The 19,018-nt window shown below is 33.9% G+C and overlaps 1 protein-coding gene across 1 annotated transcript; it reads left to right on the top strand.

The window, feature by feature from the left end:
- The first annotated feature begins 10,115 nt into the window (after positions 1-10,115).
- LOC149143232 (glyceraldehyde-3-phosphate dehydrogenase A, chloroplastic-like) lies at positions 10,116-13,684 on the top strand. The gene is made up of 9 exons (XM_089448350.1): positions 10,116-10,435; positions 10,566-10,688; positions 10,785-10,946; positions 11,078-11,266; positions 11,472-11,632; positions 11,982-12,046; positions 12,142-12,191; positions 12,407-12,828; positions 13,130-13,684. The coding sequence occupies exons 1-9, from the start codon at positions 10,322-10,324 to the stop codon at positions 13,263-13,265; spliced, it is 1,422 nt and encodes a 473-aa protein (XP_089304476.1). The 5' UTR covers positions 10,116-10,321; the 3' UTR covers positions 13,266-13,684.
- The last annotated feature ends 5,334 nt before the right edge of the window (positions 13,685-19,018 follow it).

Here is a 19,018-nt window from a genome sequence, read left to right as displayed (position 1 = left end):
TCTTGGAGAATCCAAGTCTGGTGAAATAACTGTCTATCTATGTGTACCAAGCACGTGGTGCTTGTTTCAACCCATACAGCACTCTCTTGAGCATGCACACATTCGACTCGCTGCTGAAGATCTTGAAACATTCGGGATGCTCTATTCACACCTCCTCCTCAATGACTCCGTTGAGGAACAGAGTCTTCACATCCATCTGATGAAGGTGCCACCCCATCTACACTGAGAGAGCAAGAATCGTTCGTATGGAAGAATACCTTGCGACAGGTGCAAAGGTCTCCTCATAATCAATCCCCTCTATCTGTGAAAAGCCTTGGGCAACAAATATTGCCTTGTACTTCTCCACACTCTCGTCAGCTGCCTGCTTAACTTTGTAGATCCATCTCGAACCCACCACTGATTTCCCTTCCGGTCTTGGGACAATCTCCCACGCACTATTTATGACAATCAAATCATACTCTTCCACCATGGAATCTACCCATGCGGGATCCTCCACAACTTCCTCGAAAGAGGATGGCTCAGTCACAACACATTTTCTCACAAGAGCCATGTATCCAGTGTACCGATCAGGTGACTATCTTTGTCTACGTTGAGCTGTAGGTGGTCCTACAACCTTCTCTGCATCTTGAGCCAGTTGCTCAGCTTCTGTCAAGTGCTTTCACCCTCTGATGGTTGGCGCTGCATGAGTGGTCTCTTCCACTCCATGAACTTCGTCCTGTGGCTGATACATGTCCTGAAGCTCATCCTTAGGAACTAATAGCTTCTTATCTGCATGCAAGTGTGGCTCCCTCTCAAGCGAACACTTCATGGCTTTCTCCTCCTGAACTTTTATATCCCGTCGCACAACAGTCTTGCGACTGTCTGGCAAATACACACGGTAGTTGTGGGGCGTATCAGTGTACCCCACAAATATCCAACCTTTGTAGTCAGCTCCAGCTTCTTCCTCGCATCCTTCGTCACATGCATGTAAACGTTATAACCAAAAATCCTCAAATGAGAAATATTAGGTCTCTTACCAGAATAAGCCTCCTCGGGTGTACTCATGCCAAGTATCCTTTGAGGACAATGGTTCTGCACATATACTGCAGTATTGCATGCTTCCGCCCACAAGTGAAGGGGTAGGCCCTGATCATGCAACATCGCCTGTGCACCACCCACGATCGTTCTGTTCTTCCGCTCAGCAACCCCGTTCTGCTGTGGGTTACGGGGAGCTATGAGCTCTCTTCGAATCCCTTCTGCGCTGCAGAAGTCCTTGAACTCTCCAGAGATGTATTCACCACCATTGTCGCTCCTAAGAGCCTTCACCTTCTTCTCTGACTCCTTCTCGACCAGTGCTTTGAACTCACAGAACTTCAAGTATGTCTCGCTCTTCTTCTGCATGAAGAAGATCCAACACTTTCGAGAGAAATTATCAACAAAGATCACATAGTACCTGTGCTTTGCTATCGAAGCTACTGAGAAAGGTCCACACACGTCTGTGTGAATTCTCTCAAGGATCGTCGTGGCGTGACTATCCTTCTCGTGAAAGGTGGTTTTCATAAACTTTCCCAAAGTACACCCCTTGCACTGATCTGACTGCGCAAGAGTGCCTTTAGGAAGCCTAGTAGTGATCTGCTTCAGTATCTTCAAGGCTCCATGGTGAAGGTGACCCAATCTCCTGTGCCACAGCTCGCCATCATCCTGGCTCACCAATCCTTCTGCCTTGCATGCCATTACTGGGCAGCCATCTACATGCAACTGATAAAGGTTCCTGACTCGAACCCCTATCTTCCGAGTTTCTCCAGTTGTCTTACTGCGCAGGAAAGCCTTTCCCTCGTTGAAAACAACATCATATCCCTTGTCTTCTAACATCGCCACAGAGATAAGATTCTTCTTCAATCCTGGAACATGCATCACTTCCTTCAATATGAAGGGTTTAACAGACTCCCTCTCAAAGGAAATGGTACCGATACTGGTCACACTGTATCTACCATCATCACTCATCTCGATGTGCACTCCAAGATCTTTCTCCTCCAGATCAGAAAACAAATCTCGATCTCCTGTCATGTGAAAAGACGTACCACTGTCCAAGAACCATACTGATCCCATCACACTTGATACCAAGCATCCGATCAACGAAAAATCAAGCTCAAACTGCGAGGCTAAGGCCTCTCCTGCTGCAGATCCAGTAGCTTGCTTATTTTTCTTCTTCTGCGGACAATTTGTGGCATAGTGTCCGTGCTGGTGACAGTGAAAGCACTTCACCTTGGACATGTCCTGCTTCTTGCCTCTCGCACAGGAATGAGAAGCTTTCTTGTTCTTCCCCTTATTTGCTTTGGCAGCCAAAGCGCAATTCTCTTCATCAGGTGCCTTTGATGAAGATCCGTCCCTGGTATTCCGCCTGATCTCCTCCTGCACAAGATCTGACCAAAGTCTCTGCCATCCTGGCAATTTCTCTCGACCATTGATAGAGTCTTGATAGGAATGCCAACTCTTCGGAAGACCAAGGAGAGCCAAGCTCACCAAGTCCTCATCATCGATAGTCACCCCCACACTTCCCAGCTCATCCCTGCACTGAGTGAACTTCGTGAGATACTTGGGCATATTGTCTCCCTTTTCGCACTTAATGTTTCTGATTTTATCCTTGAGCGCCAGCTTCCTCTGATTGCTCTTGCTTTGGAATAGATCTATCAATGCTTTCCACATCAAGTATGGAGAAGCCTTTCCATGCAGGCTGGACACAATGTGATCCTTCACGCCAGAATCCTTTGACACTTTGCTGTCTTCTTTTGCCAAGCCTCAACTTGCGTAGTATCAGTAGGCTTTGGGACCTCAGCCTCTATGAACTCCTTCAGCCCATTGTCATCTAACGCCGCCTCCATCCTGTCTTTCCATGCAATATAATTCGAGCTGCCCTCAAGAGCATACTCCAATCGCAATCCATTGAAAGACATTTCAACTTTGACACCAAGAAAACACTGTTGCAAATTTGAATTCCACCAGCTCAAAACTCAACCGCCTCTGATCTAAAATTCGTGAGAACAAAGTATTTCTCGTACAGAGATTGACTGTATGGGCTTTTACCGGATATCTCACCTTCCAAAGGAAGGATGAATCCAGAGGCTACCTGGCCCGATTACAGACTCTGCATGAAGAAATAAAATGTAAACACTTTCTGAATAATAGATCTGATGATCAACTGCTCTGATACCATGTAGAAATTTTGAATAATATGACACTTATTCACAGATATTATCCCGATTATACACTATTGCGGAATACATGCATAATACATAACCTCCTCTACGTTGATCATCAATTTAGCAGCATTAAAAACAATGAAACATCAATCGCATGCACACATTAACACAGTATGTAACCTGGGGAAAGCATACAGCTGAAAACCCCACACTATCTGTATATTATAATGATTGAGAACATGTAACAATACATAGTACAATACTCCTCAAAAGTACTCAGTACTCAATACTAGTACAAAAATGATGTAGAAAATTAGAAATCATTATAATTGTGGATTAATACCTTGGACTCGTGGTATGTAAGGATGTCAAAAACTATTTCCTTTCCCCTCCATGATCAGAACCTCCTCTTTTTTCACCACAAGATACTCAATAGGTAGATGAGTCTACACCAGTGAAGTGGGTTTGTTATTAAAATTTTCCTTAAAAGGGTGGCTCTTAGATGAGGAGGGTATATCCTTTCTTTCTCTTCAATAAAGATGTAAAGCTAGATATAACATTGAAACCTTCCTAATACGATGATACAAAAGAAAATCAGGGTCATTTGACAATGTGCCATTTTATAGAAGGTAGTATTCAACCATTGGTATTCCCATTTTTTATAAAATGCAATCTTAATCGATGAAACATCTTCTAAAAATTTAAACAACAAAGTGATTGTGCTACCCTCATATGATTTTGTCATTATTTAGTGCATGCCCACATTTTTCATAGGTATTTGTCAAACAGTTGCCACGAATCTCCAATTCCTTAGCATGGATCAAATAGGTTGAGAAGATGGTTTCCTCAAAATTGGTGTTGATAAGGGGAGTGGTGTAAAGCCTATTCGACATGAAATCATCTAGCATATAAAACCATACAAACTTTGTTTTCATGAAAACCATAATTTATGTAAATATTTGGTCAAACACTAGCTTAAGAACCTCATTACTTTTTGAGCCGAGAGGCTCATTCTATAGCTCAATATGATGTGTAACAATGTCTGTCTGTCATCAAAGTTGAAATTTTTCTACATCGGACAAATTAAATTTTTTTAAAAACCTAATATATATATGTATATATACAAAACATTTAAATAGTGTTGGCTCATACAAAAATTTGCACGTGAAGAAATTAGATCCCTCTCGGCTCATGTTAGACCCATATTTAGGATGGATCTACGCTCGTGTACCTAACAGACTTATTGAGCAACCAATCATCCAATTATAGACAAGTAGATAGACAACTAAGACCATAACCCTTAATGAAATTTCCAAACATCTTACTAGACCCTCACAACAACATTAATGATTCTTCATTCCCTTCAAACCACAAAACCTTAGAAGGCTCATGAATGACCTCAATCTTGGAACTTCTACATGCTTTATCACCTTGTCTTTGGTAAATTTGTAGTGAAATCCACCATCCCTATTCATCAGTTATAATAAATCTTTATAAAACATTCAATATCATTTTACTCTGCGTTTCACAAATAATACTCCATTCTAATTAGAGAACCTTTGCTCGTCCTCAACCTAATCTCTAATAATATCCCATACCCTTAGTCAACAATGTTGTAAATCTCTATAAGACGATATTATTTTGGTTTAATTAAACATTTTATTTTCAATTTTTTGAATTAGTCTAAATTTTCATAAATTTTCAAATTTGTAGTGAGAGAGATTTAAGAATTCTCTTTATTTTTATTGACATATTAATGGTTCTTTTCTTAACAAAGTATCGTAGAGTCACTTGGAAAAGATAAAAAAATAAGATAAAACATAATATGTGATTATCTGTTGTCAAGATAATATTTTACTCTAAATTTATTCCACCATTTTTTAATCCTCTATTGATATGGTTATTTTGGCCTTAGTTAAATCCATAATTGAATCAAAGCCACTGTAAACCTTTAATTTTAATTATATTGATATTTCATTACTCACTTTTTAATTTAAAATTTAATATATATAAGATTATTTCTAATTTAAAATTTAATATATAAAAGATTATTTCTAATTTAAAATTTAATATATATGAAATTATTTTTAGATTATAATTATATTTATATTTATTTATAGATAAATAAATAAAATAGTTTAAAAATTTTAAAATATTATTTTATGAATATGAATAAATACATTTTTTAAATAATATATTTAATAAATAATTTTTTAAAATATTATATATACATATATTAATTATTTAAAAAAAAATTATTCATATTCATATAATAATATTGTTAAAATTAAAATTCTAGATTACTTTTATTTATTTATCTATAAATAAATATAATTATAATTGCATATAATTATAATTATAATTGCAATTATAGTTTAAAAATAATCTTATTCATCCCCGCAATCCCTATCGACTTTTTAAAAATAATCTTATTCATCCCCGCAATCCCTATCGACTTAATCCCTATCGACTTAATGTAACCAAATCCTCCATTCCCTATTCAACTTACTCTTAGCCAAATGGAAGGTGAAATCCAATTCCTTAAGTTATCGTTATTATAAACCTTTACCTTTTAAAACTTAGCAAATTACTTATTTTAATATTATTAAATGAAATATTAATTTAAATCATTAAAGAAAATTTTACCAATATTATTTTTTAAATTTAAAATATTTTATTTATTAAATTTAAAAATTATATATATATATATATTCATGCTTAGCCTAACCTCTATATATTCATTATCACCTCACCCTACCCTAGCCAACTTTCACCACCATTGTAATAAAACTCTAATCTTTACTCTAAAACTAAGTTCTTATTTTAATTATATTATATATTTTGTTGTTAATGATTTTCCAATTTAAAATATGTTTTAAAATTTAAAAATTAAAAAAATAGTTTATTTTTTATTTTTTATAGATTATTTTTAAAATTATTTTATTATAAAAATAATCTATTAAGAGTAATACATCAAAATATTTTAATATTAATATTAATATTTTAGTAAATCCATGCACATTTTTTTCAGGAAGATTGGAGAAAACTAGAGAAAATGTCATTCATTACTTTCATGTATCTATAAAAAGTTTTGAATAATTATATTTTTACTTAATACGGATAATTTTTAGAAATTTTGTTTAATAAGATTTGTATGCAATTCTGAATGACAACATTCTCCTAGATGACATCAGGAGGATGACATCATGATTAATGATTATATAGTTTAGCTGCTAATACATTTATACTTTAATTATAATTTAAAAATAATCTTATTATCGACTTAATGTAACCAAAGCCTCCATTCCCTATTCAACTTACTCTTAGCCAAATGGAAGGTGGAGTCCAATACCATAAGTTATCGTTATTATAAATATATATATATATATATATATATATGCATGCTTAACCTAATTTTTATATATTCATTATCATCTTAGCCTAGCCAACTTTGACCACCATTATAATAAAACTCTAATCTTTACTCTAAAACTAAGTTCTTATTTTTATTATATTATATATTTTTGTTGTTAATGATTCTCCTAGATGACATCAAGAGGATGACATCATGATTAATGATTATATAATTTAGCTGCTAATACATTTATACTTTAATATTTATGCTCTTTATATACCAATCAAATGGAAAACTTTGAGAAAATTGTTATCAAAGTACCGTTGCTGGCAAGAATCAAAGATATTACTCCCAATATTATCCCAAATGCGAGACAAGTACGGGAGAACAAGTGCAGGAGACCTGTTGAAATTATCTTTTGACCTACAAAGGAAATAGAAGAGAAGGCCCAGAGAACTTTCCCCAATCCTCCCCCCACATGCGAGACAAGTACGGGAGAACAAGTGCGGGAGACATGTTGAAATTATCTTTTGACCTGCAAAGGAAATAGAAGAGAAGGCCTGGAGAACTTTCCCCAATCCTCTCCCCACCCAAGAGAAGGCCTAGAGAAGTAAAGCCAACATCTTTGGATCCTATATTACTTTAATTGTTTTAGCCTTAACTAAATCCATAATTAAATAAAAGACCATTATAAACCCATAATTCTAATTATATAAAATATTTCATTACTAACTTCTTAATTTAAAAAAATATCTAAACTCTTTATTTTATAAAAAATAAATAAACATTCTACTTATCTATATTCTCATATTAATCATATTTTTGAAACCAAAATTTCAAATAAACTAACTACATTTATAAACTTTATTACAAAAAATACATTACAATTAATCTTAAGGCCTCTCCATCCTGGATCACCTTACACCTTAGCCTAAATCGAATCCAGTATAAAATGCACTACCTTTAGTTGTAGTTATTATTATAGTAAATCCTTACCTTATTAAATCCAACTTGACCATCATTGTAATAAAATTCTAACCTTTACTCCGCTATTGTTTTTAATTATATTAAATATTTTTATTGTATTTTAAACATTAATGGTTATGTTTAGCAAAATCTATTTTTCAGTTATACTACAAAATTTATTAGCAATTTTTAAATTTACAATATTTTTTTTTTTTTTTAGATAAAAGACATTGTTTATTTGTATTTTTATTTAAATACATTTTAAACTTTTTTTTAATAATCATAGAGTAGATGGTGATGGGTATGTTGTTAAGGCACTCCATGATATTAAGGTGATTGGTTGGAAATTCTAAATCCAGTTATGTGTAAGGGTTAGTGTGGCCCAAGCTCTAGCCATGTTAAAGGGCTAGTGTGGCCCAAGCTCTAGCCATGTTAAAGGGGTAGTGTGGCCCAAGCTCCATGTTAAAGGGCTAGTGTGGCCAGCCATGTTAAAGAGCTAGTATGACCCAAGCCCCATATATGATTCTCAACTACTTAGATGCCCTTGGGGCACTGTTTTCTTAAGCCAAAGGTTAAGTGGACACTTATCTCAAGACTCACACCACTTGTAAAGAAATAAAAAATATTCTTTTAATAAAAATAAATTGTTTTTTCAAACAAAAAACTAAGTAAGTAATCATTTACCAAGACTCACACCACTTGCAAAGAAAAGAAAACAATTATTTTTCTCAATCCAAAAGTTAAGAAAGAAATCATTTAAAGAGCCACATCATTGATTGAGAAAAGGAAAATATTCTTTTAATAAAAAGAAGATATCCAAATTTTAATACACAATTTTAATGAAAGATTGGAGAAATTTTAGGAAAATATTATTCATTACCTTGTGAATATAATTTTTTATCTTTAAAAGAAATGGAATAATATCATACTCTTATTTAATAGTATCCTCTTAAATTCTGAATGGTAGGGAAATTCTAAAGAATTTTGCTCAACATGATTGGTTAACTATAATAATCTTATTATATGGCAACATTCTCTTGGAAAGAACAAATGCCCGTGTAAGCAAGACCCGATTGATCGACATTTCGACATATTTTGGTTGCCAATTTTCCTTTCCAAAAAATATAAAAATAATACTCTAATACTTTTGCTTTAATGATAAAAATAAAAATATAAAAATAATAGTCTCGCGTAAGGATAACAACATACTTTTGCTTTAATGATCATAAAAGCACGTTTTACTTTAATGTCAAATTCAGGGGCCATCGAATTGAAAAATGCAAGAAAGTTGCGTGGAAGAATCAGAGAAAGTACAGGGCAACGTTATCGAGTACTTCCTTCAAAGAAAGAGACGGTCGAATACAAATACAATAAATATATTGCAAGAGAAGCCTGTGTCTCTGTGTATAACAAATCTATTGTATGAGAAGCCTCTTTGTGGAACAAAATAATATGATCTTTATTGGATAAAATGCATTATTTTTCATCCATATTAATGCTTTTAGAATGGAAAATTTGAAGGAATGAACTTATAGAAGGATTTTTATTGACCAAACACAGTTTGGAAAATTGAGGTCTAGATTTGATTCCTTTTTGAGGCCTTAAATGATGTTTCTTCAGGGAAAATTCTTTTTGGGTTAGTGTGGCCCAAGCTCTAGCCATGTTAAAGGGCTAGTGTGGCCCAAGCTCCATGTTAAAGAGCTAGTGTGGCCAGCCATGTTAAAGGCTAGTATGACCCAAGCCCAATATATGATTCTCAACTACTTAGATGTCCTTGGGGCACTGTTTTCTCAAGCCAAAGGTTAAGTGGACACTTATCTCAACACTCACACCACTTGCAAAGAAATGAAAAATATTCTTTTAATAAAAATAAATTGTTTTTTCAAACAAAAAGCTAAGTGAGTAATCATTTACCACGACTCACACCACTTGCAAAGAAAAGAAAACAATTATTTGTTAAGAAAGGAATCATTTCAAGAGCCACATCATTGATTGAGAAAAGAAAAATATTCTTTTAATAAAAAAAAGATATCCAAATTTTAATACACAATTTTAATGGAAGATTGGAGAAATTTTAGGAAAATATTATTCATTACCTTGTGAATATAATTTTTTATCTTTAAAAGAAATTGAATAATATCATACTCTTATTTAATAGTATCCTCTTAAATTCTGAATGGTAAGGAAATTCTAAAGAATTTTGCTCAACATGATTGGTTAACTATAATAATCTTATTATATGGCAACATTCTCTTGGAAAGAACAAATGCCCGTGTAAGCAAGACCCGATTGATCGACATTTCGACATATTTTGGTTGCCAATTTTCCTTTCCAAACAATATAAAAATAATACTCTAATACTTTTGCTTTAATGATAAAAATAAAAATATAAAAATAATAGTCTCGCGTAAGGATAACAACATACTTTTGCTTTAATGATCATAAAAGCACGTTTTACTTTAATGTCAAATTCAGGGGCCATCGAATTGAAAAATGCAAGAAAGTTGCGTGGAAGAATCAGAGAAAGTACAGGGCAACGTTATCGAGTACTTCCTTCAAAGAAAGAGACGGTCGAATACAAATACAATAAATATATTGCAAGAGAAGCCTCTGTCTCTGTGTATAACAAATCTATTGTATGAGAAGCCTCTTTGTGTGTCTCTAACAAATATATTGTAAGAGAAGCCTCTGAAGAATACAATATCACAAGGGAGTGTGCCTCTGTGTATAACTATATATATTGATAGCCAGACAGGCAGATGGATCAGTCAAGTCATCAACCAAATTGCAAGGTATTGTTGCAACCAATCTCTGATCAAGAATGGCTTTAGCTTCATCCGCACAGGTAGCCAACATAGCAGCCCCCGCTCGCGCGCGTCGCCCTGCAGCTGCCACATCCTCATCTTTGACCCGCTCGCTTCCTTCTGTCTTCAAGGTTATTTTCCTTCGCATTCATATATTTTGACTTTCTAATACAGTAACAGCTTCACTTCAGGTTTATTTCCACTTCACGTGCCGCTGCAAGGCCGAAATCATTAATAAAAATCATCTTGTGTGCACTGCAGAGAGGTGAAATATCAGAGTTTGCGGGGCTGAAGTCGACATCTAGTTGTATCACATATGGAAGACATGTACGGGAGAACAACCTCAGCCTCTTTGATGCGGTTGCCTCACAGGTTGTAGCTAAGGTGAGTCAATACTATTCCCAATCGTATTCTCTCATCACAGCTCGCGTGGCCATTCGTATTGCTGATTACTTTTTATCTGGTAACTGAAATAATCAGGCTGGAAACACGGGAGCCGTGAGAGGAGAAACCGTTGCAAAGATGAAAGTCGCTATCAACGGATTCGGACGCATTGGCCGCAATTTTATGCGTTGCTGGCATGGCCACAAGCGCTCGCCTCTTGAAATAGTCGCCATCAATGACACTACTGGTGTCGAAAATGTATGTATGTTATAACCAGGGAGGGACGGGAGCCTGTTCATATCACTGCGTATGTCTATATATATATATATATATTGTCGATGTTTAGATTCTTTATAACGTTTAGTTTTACTTTTGTAACGTGAGTGTAGGCTGCCCACCTTCTCAAGTATGACTCAATTATGGGTAAATTTGAAGCTGATGTGGAGGGCGTATTTAAAGCGACTGATGCGAATGGTCACAGAAGCATGAGCGTGGGTGGGAAACAAATCTTTGTTCTATCTGAGAGAGACCCCTCGCTATTGCCATGGAAGGACCTGGGTGTCGACCTTGTCATCGAGGTAGGGGCATATATATTTTGAAATACAAATATATATATATGCTTCGACGAATACGTAGTAACTATAGTTGACAAAGATTTGGTTGAGCTTGAATTAATGCAATCTAATGATGTTGACAAAGATTTGGTTGAGCTTGAATTAATGCAATCCAATGATGTCGACAAAGATTTGGTTGAGCTTGAATTAATGCAATCCAATGATGCAGGCGACTGGAAAGTTTACAGAGAGAACCCAAGCTGAGAAGCACATTGCAGCCGGGGCTAAAAAGGTGATCATTACAGCACCTGGCAAGGGCGACGATATTCCCACATATGTTGTGGGAATCAATGACAGCGAATACTCTCACGACGCGCACGACATCATTAGGTTAAAAAAAGAAACCATCATTTCATTCCTTTCTCAGATCTGCCCTGCATAACTAACGTAGGATTTGATAGTATAGTTATATATATACAGTGACCATTGAGTTTTACCAGCGCAAAACGAGAAAGATCTACAGGTGGGCTGAATGTGTTCGAATAGTTTAGATTTAAATTTTAGTGGTGTGGAGTTATTTTGTGTGTGTGTGTGTTAGAGAAGATGCTTGATTTGACTGGTTTCTCAGCACGAAGGCTTTCTTGTTCCTCTTTCAATCTTTCCAGAATATACCAAATGATAATAATATCAATCCTTCACTCAATCTTGATCTTGATCTTGACATCACTTCACTTTGCAGTAATGGCTCTGGCACAATAAATTGCCTTGCTCCATTAATCCAAACCCTGGACAAAGAGTTCGGTGGTAAGTGATTTCTTCCTGATTTATGATATTTTTAACTAAGATGCGCAAGTGATAACAATAATAAAAATGGTGTCACTGTGGTGTGGTTGATGCAGGCATAGTGAAAGGGACTGTAGCTGCAACACTTTCATACACCAGTGATCAGGTACAGATTGGATTGTACTGTAAACATTTTCTAAAAAAATTACTGGGAAAATTTGCTAATTTCCACATTTCTTCATCACGTTTTAATAAATATAGTTCAATATTACATTAATGTTATTTTAAGAATTCTAACTCGACTAACTGTTATTGTTTCATATTACAGGAATAGTTAGTTATGGAAATGAACTAATTTCAGATTGGATGACTTTAATGCAGAGTCTGTTGGATGCAATACACTGTGACAAGAGGAGATCAAGGGCGGCGGCGCTAAACATAGTTCCAACAAACATCGATATATCCATTAATTCACTATCTCGAGTGCTACCCAGCACTCTCAATCTCAAGGACAAGCTCAACGGCATTGCTATGCGCGTGCCCACCCCCAACGTTTCTGTCGTGGACTTGGTAGTCAACGTGGGGAATAAGGGGTTCACCGTAGATGATGTGAGGAAAGCGTTCAAGAAGGCTGCTTCCGATGGACCCCTCCATGGTATACTCGCAGTGTGTGACGATCACTTGGTTTCCATGGACTTTCGCGGTTCCAAAGCTTCAGCCACTGTAGATACCACACTCACCATGGTCGTGGGAGAGGACATGATTAAAGTGGTCGCATGGTTCGACAATGAATGGGCTTACAGGTATTCATCTCCTAACACAATGTTAATAATATGCTAGCATGCATATTATTTCATCGCACTGGCCCACTAAATAAATACCCTTCTTGCATTTTTATTTGAAGCAACTATAAATTACAGACTACATTGTTCAAGAATTAAACTATAGAATATTTTGATCGAATAATATATCCTAGTATATAGGACATTTAAGGCGGTTGCTGCATTGCCTTCTCACACTATAGCTTTTATTTACCCAAACTTTTAAATGGATGGTTATTTAACTTTTCTTATCTGTTTTTTTTGTTTTGATTGCAATAAACAGCCAAAGAGTTGTAGAGTTTGCACACACAGTGCATGCAAAACATGCAGTGGCCACGGGCGAAGTTCTTTCTCTTGTGGACGAGCAAATATGCACCGTCGATACAGAGCACATCGAATGCAAAATACACGACGTATAATTTTAGCGTTTGGCTACTCCCCTTCCCTCGTGTGTTTTCGCTAGAGTGCAAGAATAAAGTTAATGCAGCTTCCGTCGTTATTTGAATTCCCATTATAATCTCAATTTTTTTTTTTTCATGTCCTTTGGTTTGTGGTAAAGAGGTTTCTAATGCTCCTTTCCGTTGTTGGCTTCCGTTACCCTGGAGGAAAGAAAAAGGAACAAAAGGGTAACGGAACTTTCGTTGTTTTTTGAAGTCCCACTTTGATCTGTTAGCCTGTTGGATTGTCTACTTTATGGTGTTTACAAAGAAAAAATCTGTGTAGGGCAAAAGCTGTGTGTAATGTACTTTTCCAGTGTTTCTCTTTTCATGGAGAGAGGTTTGTAATAACATTTTTTATGGTGTCTAATAATATATTTTCTATAAATGGATGGTTATAATTCAAGTTTTTAGGAAAATAATATCTTTGCTTCATGGATATTGGATAATGTCTACGATTTTAATATAAAAATATAATTTTACTAATAGTGTGTATATATAGAAAGTGCTTTTGTTTTCAAGGATATCCAATAATGTCATGTTTTTAATATAGGATATATCATAAATAATTATTTTATATATATATATATATTTAATTAGTCAATTTTTTTATTATTAAAATACATATTTTTATTTTTAAAATTAATTGATTTCCTTTATTATTAAAATACATAATTTCATTTTTTATTTCTATAAATTATTATTTTTTGTAAAATAAATAATAATGTGGAAAGGCCTCTCTTTATTGGAAGTGAGCATTTTAAATTTTTCTTTAATGACAAATTCTAATTGGACGACTAAAATTCAATGCTAACCCCACTACATCAATGTATAGAATGCATGGAGGTAACTTCCTTGCATATCTAAATCAAGTGTTTAAACAAATCATATTCACTTCATCGAAACTTAGCTTTGTAAAACATGCATAACCTATTTTGAAAAGTGACTTCACTCTTGAAATGCCCATTACATTATGAAACGTCTCCTTAGACCACATGTCCACTTTAATTCAATTTTGTAATTCAATTTATAATACAAAGTTTTTTTAAGAGATAGATGTATTTCTTATTAAATAAAAGTATTTATAATGCATTAAAAATCCATGATTACACTACATGACTCAAATATCATTCAAAGACATTTCCATACATCCAAGAACAAATCCTAAAAGAATCATCAAATTTTCAATAAAATATTTCTCTCTAAAAAGACATTAATATTATTTTAATAATTACCAAAAACATGTATCCTTTTCTCAAACAAAATAACCGTACAATTTATAACAATTTAACAAGCTTGTAATAATCATTTAGGTTTTCTTAAGATTAGGTTTAACAATAAGATTACTAATATTTAGTTTAGGTTTAATAAAAGGTTCAATAATACACTAGTGTTAATTATTATTAATATTTTTTAGAAAAAAATATTATTAATAGCAGTATCAGTAACATTAACAATATTGTTATTAGCAATTATAATAATGTTGCATTAATAATGCTACATTTAATTTTATAATAATATTAGGTTATTTTAGTAAACGATGGATAATATTACTATTGATTATTATTAATAATATTTTAACATTAAATTTAAGTAATATTAATATTAACATTTTTATAATAGCAATAGCAATTATATATATTGCTTACTTTAGATAAGTCGATGACGATGTTTCTTAGGGTTTTTTCGTTGTAGGGAGGAGGGAGGTGCTAGCATCAAGATTCTTCACTCCCCAAAAGTGACCGTCGACCTTTGGCATCACGTAGTCATGCCCACTTTTGTGCAGGTCTAGGGTCGGGAAACATGCAGATTTACAAATGGGGCATTTGAGTTTTCATACATCATTCAAAAAAGTTTCCATATATCCAAGAACAAATCCTAAAAGAATCATCAAATTTTCAATAAAATATATCTCTCTAAAAGGACATTAATATGATTTTAATAATTACCAAAACATGTATCCTTTTCTCAAACAAAATAATGGTACAATTTATAACAATTTAACAAGCTTGTAATAATCAACTATCCTTTTCTCTAACAAAATAACTGTACAATTTATAACTAGCATTTGCACTAGATGTTGCAAAGGAAACGTCATAAGCATAAATTGAAGAATGCAAATACAGTAAAAAAATACCTTGATAAAGAATAAAGATATATTGAATGCTCAAATCAATGCCCCATTAACTAGAACCACTTAGTAGATATATCTATCAACATTAGGATTACACACAATGATCAGGAAATTCCCATATACAAACAGCACCTTCCACAACAACCTTTTCTCACATCCACATTTTAAAAAATGCCTTGGAACATGATTGGAATCTCCCATATTGCCTTTTTCATTATGCAGATAAATCTTCCATATTGCTATTTTCATCATGAAGATTGTTAGTTCATTGTTGTAAAGTGTTAGTGTGTTAAATTCAATACTATAACTTCAACAAGTGAAAAACATTCCTCAATTACTATAATATGCATTTTTCTCTCACCATGTATTTTTCAGTCATTCATTACAAAACTTCCATCAAAGGGAACAAATAATATATTAACATGTATTTTCCCTTCATTCTTCTCATCAAAGAGCCAAGAAACATGAAATCCAAGAATGGGTGCTTGTTAAATCCGAATTGTTGTAATGGATGTGACTTGCCATCAAAAAGAGCATTCCCATCCTCAGATGAACACCATTCTTCTTCAGTTGACCACTCGGTTTTATTCAGTTCCCATCATTTTCGCTCCATTCATTTGCCCCATCTTATAGTCTATCAAAGGATTGCCCTTGTCCTTAGAAGCATTACCACTAGTACCAAGGAGATCATCAGAAAACACACTTTACAGCTTTGAATAGGGCTGCGACATATCACATACAAGAGTCTTCAAGCTGCAATATTTTGGTCAAATGATGCATGCTAAGATCATTTAGGCATCCCATTTATGTACAGAGAGATGATTTTGTACTACCAAAAATTTGATCTGCAACATTGATACTAGCAAAATCAGAGTTACAAACCGAAAAACCTGAATTGTAGACTAATTGCAAACTTTATTGGAAGATACTACTGAAAAAGATGATCAGAATTGAGCTTATTCATCACACCTACTCTAATTGATCCATACATCACCTGATCAAGTGAACTGGAACAACCAATGAAACCATGTAAGCATTTTGCGTTCTAGTTGAATTCTCTGCAAGTGCTTGCTGATGAGCAAGAACGGAAAACTAATGAAAGGCAACTTCCATGAAAACTTGTAAACATATTGAATCTTAATGAAATTGAAAAATCTTATTCAGTAAATATTTTGTGGAACAAAATCATATGATCTTTATTGGATAACTACATTATTTTTCATCCAAATTGATGCTTTTAGAATGGAAAATTTAAAGGAATGAACTTAGAGAAGGAGTTTTATTGACTAAACACAATTTGGAAAATTGCGGTCTAGAACATTTTGGTTCCCTTTTGAGGCCTTAAATGATGTTTCTTTAGGGAAAAATTCCTAACAAAAGTGTTAAACTTCATTATGCTATTCAAGATTGAGATACCTTGGTAATGGTTCTGTAAATATGTTAATTAGAGTTGGGATAAAAAATTTATGCCTCTCAAAATTTACCTATCGTGATTCACCATCATTATTCTAAAGGATTATATGTCAACCCCAGTTATCGATGGAAAATGGGACAGCCACATGAAGGCTATGAATAAGGCTCTATAAGGGTTAACTTTCTAACTAGTTGAGAGTTGAATGAATCAAACTTAACTACTAATTGGCTATCGGGTTGTGTAATAATCCAAACTTTACGGGGGCAAAAGGGTTCCATTTTATTCGTGTGCATTTTGTTCTATTGTATAAAAGAGCTCACGTGACTAGATACAAAGAGAGGGGAATAGAACAGGTTTTTATTTTGTAACATCACATGGGCCATATGACTTAACTAACTGAATAAGATTGCCTTACCCCTTGGATTTGCATCATTTCCATTATAGAAAAAATAGAGTAGAGTAGCCTCACCTTCTAACTGGGTTTTCTTTAGGAAGTATTTCCTATAGCATATCTTGGTGTTCATTGTGGTTGGTGTGTGTTTGTATTTCACTATTCTCCATTTTCTACATTTTATATATTGCATGCATAACAACATAATCAATCATAACATATATGGAAGCTAAAGGAATTTACTCTTCATAGTATAGATTTCGATTAAATTTAATATATTTTCTAGGGAAATCTATCCAGTGGAATATCCATGATATTTTATAGATTAATTCATGTCCTCATGTACAACAAATGAAAAAGAAAAGAATATAATATATAAATTCAAGAGGCTACAATTTTAGAGAATGTTATTATTGGCTATTTAGAAGGGCATGTTGATGAATTCATTCCTTCTATGTTTTATAGATAAGAAGACCTTAATACTCTAATGATACTACTTTTGCTTGAATCCCCTTTAGTCAAAATCGAGAAACTGCATGGATCTAAAAACTCTAAGTACAATAAAGGATTTAAGAATCAAGTCAATTTAGTACATATAATTTCTCATACAAATCCAAACTATTTCACTTTTGAATTAATGCTTTCAATTTAGAGCCTCTTCTAATAGAGTGGCATGAGGATAAAAAGTAAGAAAAGGAAAAAAGGAGGACTAAGGAATAACTTTGAAAGGTACTAGAATGAAACGTGTCTTGATATATGATGTTAAATTTCTTAATGCAATATTTACATGAAAAATGTAACCTTCATTCATATTTGAATAGAGATGGTTAATCTTTTTTAAAATTAAGAAAAAAAGAAAAAAAGAAGTGAGATTGGCATCCCATATTGGAACTTATTCCCTAAAATATCTATGAACCTCCCAATCTCCTAAATTATAAAAATAATATTTTAATAAAGCACAATGTTTTCACTATTGAGGCCATTGAATTATAGGTGGAGCCTTGTCCAAGGGGAAAAGGTAACCAAATTGAAGGGTATCATAAATTATTCTAAAATATAATATCTCTATTCTTATTCCTCAAATCCACAACATTTTTGGTCTTTTTGTTAAACAACTTTTCATAAGATTTGAACATAAGGCATTATTCTTGCTATTTTAGAACATGGAGAAGTTTTTCAATCATCTTAACTCTATATCTTCTGAAATCAAGTTTACTATGGAGCTTGAATAAAACGGTAAAATCCCCTTTCTAGATGTTCTAATCAGTAGAAAAGAGGATGGTACTTTAGGACACCATCTCTATAGGAAGAAAACACATACTGAAAGCTATCTACATGTTGATTCATACAATCATCCATTGTAAAAATTTGGCATCTTAAACACTCTGGTTGTTAGGGCTCTCAGAATTTCTGACTCTGATCACCTAAATGAAGAAATTGAACACTTAACCTTTGTTTTCAAAAACCTAGGGTACAAAGAATTTAGTATTAAGAAAGCTATAAAAAGAGCTCAGGATAAGGTCCTCTCTAGGAGTCCTCAGGAAAATAGGAAAGAAAATTGTGGAAAAGTATACTCCCCATTCATCCAGGGGATTACGGATAAGATTGCAAATTTTTTAAGAAAGAAGAACATAAACACTCGGTTTACAACATGTGGAACAATCAGGCGAATGATGAGGTCAGTGAAGGATAACATACATTATCAACAACTCAAGGGTGTGTACAAGATTGATTGCTCGTGTGGCAAGGGTTATATTGGGGAAACAGGACGATCTCTAAAAATAAGACTTAAAGAG

Source organism: Pinus tabuliformis, chromosome X (genome assembly GCF_031772625.1).
Source record: "Pinus tabuliformis cultivar Carrire ecotype Pingquan chromosome X, CPIR1, whole genome shotgun sequence".
NCBI lineage: Eukaryota > Viridiplantae > Streptophyta > Pinopsida > Pinales > Pinaceae > Pinus > Pinus tabuliformis.
Note: the sequence above shows the minus strand (reverse complement) of the source record. Positions and strands in the feature narration are given on the sequence as shown.